We start from the raw sequence: 6,864 nt of genomic DNA on the forward strand, positions 1-6,864 counted from the left end.
TCGGATTTTGACGATTCTCCACGAGGCAACACTCCACCCAGATCTCCTACCCCAGAAGTTCATGCCTCTACTTCTCCCATTCACTCTCCACCTAAAACCATTCCTATTTCTATTCCCCCCACAACTTCCACTACTTCAATACCACCCACTTCCATCCCCATACCAACACCAATATTCACCGAAGCAACCACAACATCCACTGCAGATGTTAGAGCCAATGTATCTGATACGGGGGTTTATACTGATGCACCCGAAACCACCCCAGCACCCGAAACCACAAAAGCATCTGAACCTACACCTATACCCGAAACAACCCAACCTGAACCTACCCATACTTCAGCTCCACCAGCTTCACCACCACCACCTTCTCCTGGTCATGTTTCAGAGGGTGAAGAACCATTCCTTGGCGGGGAAGATATGACGTTTGACTCGGTCTACTATAGTCCGTTTCAAATACAGAGTGACGACGATGACGACGCTCCTGTCACCAAACGACATCTCAAGGAGCTCCATGACAAAGTTGATTTACTCATCGCCTCCTCTTCTACTCCTCAGTCATCCCTTTCTGAAGATGCAGTTCAGAAGATTGTTGACGCTTTCTCTAAGGCTCAGCAAGATTCCATTGCTTCTGCAACCTCCGCCATCGACGCCTCAACAAAAGCCTGTCAGGCTACGACCGAAAAAGTCGATAAACTATTTTCTGATGCCTCTATCCTGTTACAGTCTTTACAGGAGAGTGCAAATGTTGCTAAGACTACGTTGGAACCAATTGTTCAACAGTTGACAACGTCTGTCTCAACTGAGTTGAAGTCCTTCGCTTCATTTCGTCAAACGCTTTCCAACGACAACTCAGCCTTTCGCACTAACATAGACGAGCGTCTCTCGAAGCTCCAAGAAGATTTGGCTGCTGAGAACTCTCTTATGGATGTTCTTGCCAAGAAGACCACTGCTCTGAAGGTCAAGAGTGTTCAACTCTCCCATTCTCAACAGGAGATTGACTCTCTTCGGTCCGAAAAGGAGGTGATAAAGACGTGTGTTTCGGATGTCCACTCTGCCATCTCAAACATCCTCGAAGCACATGATCCTATCCTTAACTATTCTGTGAGGCGTACCCTTGCAGAGAAGCTCGCTCCCGCCCTTGCCCTGCTAAGCAAAATCGAAGGGCTACTTGATTTCGTGTCCATTCCGAAACAAGGGGGAGAGAAGGAATCTGTATCCCAACCACCTCATTCCTCAAAGGCAACTCACACTACCGAACCTCCTCCAGTAGGCCAAGCCTCCAGTTCGGGTGTGAAAGACAAAGGCAAAAATATTATTGAGGAAGAAGAGGAAGAAGACAAAGAAACAATTGCCGACTTGTTGAAGCATAGAAGTCGACGCAATGAGGCTGATGTTAGTGCTCGTGTGGCAAAAGAGGCTGAAGAAGCTGAACGAAAACAGAAGGAAGCCCACGACCTTCTTGAGAGTAGGAAAACTCTTTTTCCTGCTTGCACTCTCGAGAGGATGATTAAAGAAGCCATTGACACACCAAGTATCTTGTGGCTGGAACCTGTAATCTCTTTTGATTGTTCCAATACTGTCGACTCTCAGTTTGACATGCCACTGACCCGAAAGGCGTTTATCTTTCATGCCTTCTCCAACGTTGCAGAGTTCCCTCATCCTCATCCACAGGTTGATCGGGACTTAATCGATTTATATCTGAAGGCTGCTCAACCTCAGTATCAGACTTGGAGCGCTCAGAAGATTATCAACGTTCGGGTCTTGAAGCCGTATACTGAAGGGAACTTCATTAACATTCGGTTCAAGGTACTTCGGGGATCTGCCAAAACCGAACATGCCATTTCTCTTGCAGATCTTCCGAACCTCAATCCCCATGATTGGATAATCTTGCACAACATCCTTCTCACCAACGAAGCCGAATATGGTCCGATCATCGACCATCTCAAGAGGATGCTGATGTGCTACATCATGGAAGTTGCGCTGATGGATCAGGAGATAGCAAGCGTATTTAAGAAGAAACCAAAAATATCTCATGTTGGCTCTGCCAGTGATCTGAACCAAATGCAGATGGGTAGAATTGACTCAAGAAGGAATTCAGTCATGTTCACCAGAAACGAAGGACAGAAATGTCTTTTTGCCTTGGCTGACAAACATCTGTACACTACTGTTTGCTTAGAGCATGTTTTGGGGATCATCCATAGATGCAAGCAAAACTCAGCGGATGATGTCAAGTACTTCGATGACATGATACAATGGTACATTCGGTTCAGACAGACTATTCTCGCTCTTATCACACGTCTGTTTGACACCATAAAGAAAGTTCCCGCTGCTGGCCCAAGCAAGAAGAAGAAGTAGTCTCGCTCCAATTTGACGCAAAGGAGGAGATTGTTGGGTCGTTTTTTGTATTAAGTATTGCATCTATTAGGCTCGGTTGTTAGTCCGTTTTTGTATCTCCGGTATGGGCCTGTCCATTCGTGAGTATAGTAAGGTTTATTATAAATATAGGTGCTTGCATGCATCTTAGGTTAACGATAGTAACGATAGATCAGAGCATTATTCAGAAGTTTATTATTATCGTTCTTGTAACCCTAAATCCTCTACAGCGGAAGTTTTAGTCGAGCTCTGTTGAGGATTGTTTGAATTAATCATTCGACACATTGTGATTCAATCTTGTCTTGTTTACTGTTTTCTGTTCTTCGCACTACCTGTTACAAAGATCTAATCGATCATCAAGTTTATTTAATAATTTATCAATGTGGTAGGGTGGGGAACTCACTAAGCTTCGTGCTTACGGTTTTTAGTTTTGGTTTCAGGTACGTCCGGTAGCGGAGGGAAGAGCTCGGGGTGATCGCATGACACACACCATAGATTAGACAGTCTGGGAATGTTTACTCTGATAACGAACATGTGTTTTGGAAATTAATACTCTGATTATGTTTTGGATTGATGACTTTGCTTTAAATAATGTTTTATTAAAAGAAATTTTTAGTCTTGAATTTTGGGACGTTACAGAAATTCATAACTTTTTGTAATTTTTCCAATGATATAAAATTCGATTTTTTTTACGTCAAATTCACAATGTGAATCTTCGAAAATTCACAACGTGAATCCGGATTCACACGGTGAATCCGAAAAATATTTTTCACATTCACAATGTTAATATATGAATTTAGATATTTTTAGATTTTTTTTCCGACAAAGAATAAACTTTAGAAATTGAAAAAAAGATTTGATTCCTTGAAGAACTTATAATTATAGTTCTCTATTGAACTTTTCCCTATATATATATATATATATATATATATATATATATATATATATATATATATATATATATATATATATATATATATATATATCCTTATTTTAATAAATAAATAAGTTTATTCTAAATTTCACAATATTAGAAATTTTCATTAATATTATATGTCACTTATCATGCCACATGTTAACCTATTAATTCTTTATTTCAAATTTAAAATTTAAAATTTTTCACTTTAATTAAATTAAATTAATAATTAATTCTTCATTTCAAATTTCACAATTACGTTCAATTAATAACATTAAAATAAAAAATAAAATTAATATATATATATATTATAAAATGATATAATTTTATGTATTTATTTAAATCAACGATTCTAATTTATATAACTAAAAAAATATCGCTAAATTAATAATTTATTTAAAATAATTTATTTGAAATAATAGATTAATAATGTTGAGTTTTACTATGAAAGTTTAATTAATTTTATAATCGTGGATATTAAGGGTTACAAATTAGTATATATATATATATATATATATATATATATATATATATATATATATATATATATATATATATATATATATATATATATATATATATGAAAGAACAATAGAACAATGTTAAAAACCAATAAATAGACAACACATCACTAGAATTACATTTATAATATACTATATGAACTAGATAGGAACCCCCGCTTTGCGGGGGTCAGATTCGTCACTAATATAAAAAAAACTGACTAAATACATTATGTAAAAGATGGTGTCATCGTTTATCAGTCGTTCGTGATGGAAGTAGGATGCTATAGTTGGTTGACTATGAGAGTATGATGCCTAAAAATGAAATAAAGTAAAAGTAAACTGAAATCTATTCTCTTTTTAAAACACATATGTTGGATTCTTAAAGCTACACACATAAACAAAAACACATATTCAGAATTTAAGTATAATGATTAAATAAAGAATCATTTAGCCTCATTTACACACTATGCGTATGTTGACTTTTCATCTGTTTTTATCTATAAATTTCTTTTTCCGGCTAATTTTTGCGTACCATTGCTCATGTTATCCTCTTGTTCTTTTATCCTTTTTAAGTCTGCTTAAAACAAATCTCAGAAAGAAACAGATATGTACCCAGATTGAATTTATGTTGTGTTTTAATATTCGATGTTTGTGATTGATCTGTGATAGTTTAAATTCAGATCAAGCCCTATCATAGTCTTGAGTTCATGTGCTTTAGGACCAAACCATTGAACAACAATTTCTGCAATCTCTTTTGGTGACCTTGAAAATTTCCCATATCCATTTTCCACTACATAGGGTACATTTCCAACTTCCTGCACAATATCAGATTTCTAAGGTGTTGAGACAAAGATGACAATTTTACCCTTGCATTCTAGAATCAACTTTAATAAGAAAATTGCATGGTCAAATCGTTTAGAATGAAGGGGAGACCTCGGATCATGGCGTCTGCAATTGTGGCTGGACCACCGTATGAGACATGTAAAATTAACCAATAGCCCCTTTCAATCAAAAGATATAAAAAGAAAGACTAAAGAGCCAGTACCAGTTGATCAAACCCATGACATCTTTTGTGTGCCCAGTGAATTTGTTCATGACAAGTGGATCCGAAGGACATATTGCATTTGCTTGCAAAAAAAACTATACACAACCAAAGAAAAATGAAATTACATCAAACCAAATAAAGAAAAGGGTATTTTAGACATTTTTTTTAAGAATGTGGTATAACAATTACTACCTGCTCGGCGAGTTTAGGTAAGTGACACCTAAAGATTAAAAACAAATAATTTAATCATATTACACTTTGATAATATTATCATTTTTTAATTTAAATAAAAGAAAAAAGATAAATTACCCAGGAAATAAGCGTGCAGCAGTTCAATAACCAGACATAGCTTGATCATCTGCTTCTTTGGGTGCATAAGCATTCCCATATCCTATCCAACCAGGGGCAAATATTCCTTCCAAGTTACCTGTAAGTGTTGTGATAGATTAATCAAAAATTAATTAATTAATCAAAAATCAAAAATAGGATGAAACCTTTTAAGTTACCTATGAAGTGTTGTGATAGATAATGGGCAAGAGCAGCTTCACCATGGAGGATTTTAGCGCCACTCCCAACTGCCTCCTCATCAACAACCACACCATCTATTATATCTTTACCTGTTCTTTCATTAGGAATCTGCATTACATTTATAAATTATCATTCTATTTCTATCATTTCATTATAAAAAGAAAAAAAATAATACAGTAGTAATCTTTAGACACAAACCTCATACATGGCATCCATCAATATGTTTTCCAATAACGCCCTCAGACCACGGCCCCAGTGTTCTTAGTTATTGCTTTTCTTGCAATTAATCTCAAAGCACTTTCTGTATAGTGTAGGTTAACCTGCAAAAAATAATAAACAATTACAACTAACATTTTTCATTAGTAAATCTATTGACTGTTGAGATGAAAGAATACTTAGTTGATTCATCTGAAATAACTTGTTGTACCGTTTCCCCAATGCATTCTTTGGCTGAGGTAGCACCTACAAAACATTATTTCTTATTCATCCACATTACTTTACCCATAGTATAAAGGACTTATTGAGAACAAAAAGAAACACACCTACCAAAAGTAGTTAATTAATGCCTACAGTTAATGAAAAGGTACCGGGACAGTTTGAGGCTTTGTAAGAGCTAATAAGTTGTCAAGAATTGGAAACCTTCCAACAAATTCAGGTATCAGACCATATGCAATAAGATCACTACTTTCAACCTAACAAAAATAAACACACTAACAAATTCAGGTATCATAACTCACTGATATTCTACGGCTCAAGTAACAGAGAATGTAAAAAATGGTTAAAGAACATCATCTGTAGAAAAAAAATGTACAAAAAAGAAGTAATATGTATGTATTTCATCACAAAAGAGCGGATTTTACATTTAAACAAATGCTTCAGAAAGGGTAATTATACCTCACACACGAATCGATGGTTTCGAGTCCGTATAAACATGATGTGAGAAGACGATTTTACCTGCAAGTAATCCATGTAAAAGAGGTGAACTAAAAACTACAAAAAAATTAATTAATTACCTTTGGCATCATGAATGATTGCATTATGCCCTAATCGAGTTTGTTTGCACTTTCCGGTGGTCGGCACCGTCACGACGGCTGCCCTCCTTTTTTTCCGAAGGTAGAGCAAACAGGGAGAGGCGGTGGAGGAAACATTGACAAGGAGCGGAGGGATTAAACTAAGTCCATAAGTAGATATACCACCAACGATCCGACCACGTTGTTGTTTCCCTGTTGAACTAAAGAGGATAAATCGATTTTGGTTTGGAGTAGCAGGGGTGAGATAACCGAAGTTATTAATAGAGAAAGACAAAAAGAAAATATGAAACAGTGGAGGGCCGACGAACGCACCTGGCCAGCCGGTCTCTTTTTCGTCGATTCTGATTTCCTTTTCTTCGATTGAACATCACAAAACCAACACGGGACCAACAATTTTTCCTTCCTCCCAACCCCGGAAGATGTGGAATCGATGCCCTCTATTTTTAGAAGTCGGATCGATGGATACTG

The 6,864-nt window shown here is 36.4% G+C and overlaps 1 protein-coding gene across 1 annotated transcript; it reads right to left on the bottom strand.

Annotated features, from left to right (window-relative positions):
* Positions 1-5,032: 5,032 nt before the first annotated feature.
* Positions 5,033-6,402, bottom strand: LOC111889066 (CLP protease regulatory subunit CLPX1, mitochondrial). Its single transcript, XM_052771022.1, is given in 8 exon segments — positions 5,033-5,057; positions 5,147-5,473; positions 5,564-5,616; positions 5,619-5,679; positions 5,759-5,827; positions 5,953-6,057; positions 6,260-6,319; positions 6,379-6,402. Coding segments are annotated over 7 exon segments (543 nt in total). The 3' UTR covers positions 5,033-5,057; positions 5,147-5,302.
* Between the last annotated feature and the right edge of the window lie 462 nt (positions 6,403-6,864).

This window comes from Lactuca sativa, chromosome 4 (assembly GCF_002870075.4).
Source record: "Lactuca sativa cultivar Salinas chromosome 4, Lsat_Salinas_v11, whole genome shotgun sequence".
Taxonomy (NCBI): domain Eukaryota; kingdom Viridiplantae; phylum Streptophyta; class Magnoliopsida; order Asterales; family Asteraceae; genus Lactuca; species Lactuca sativa.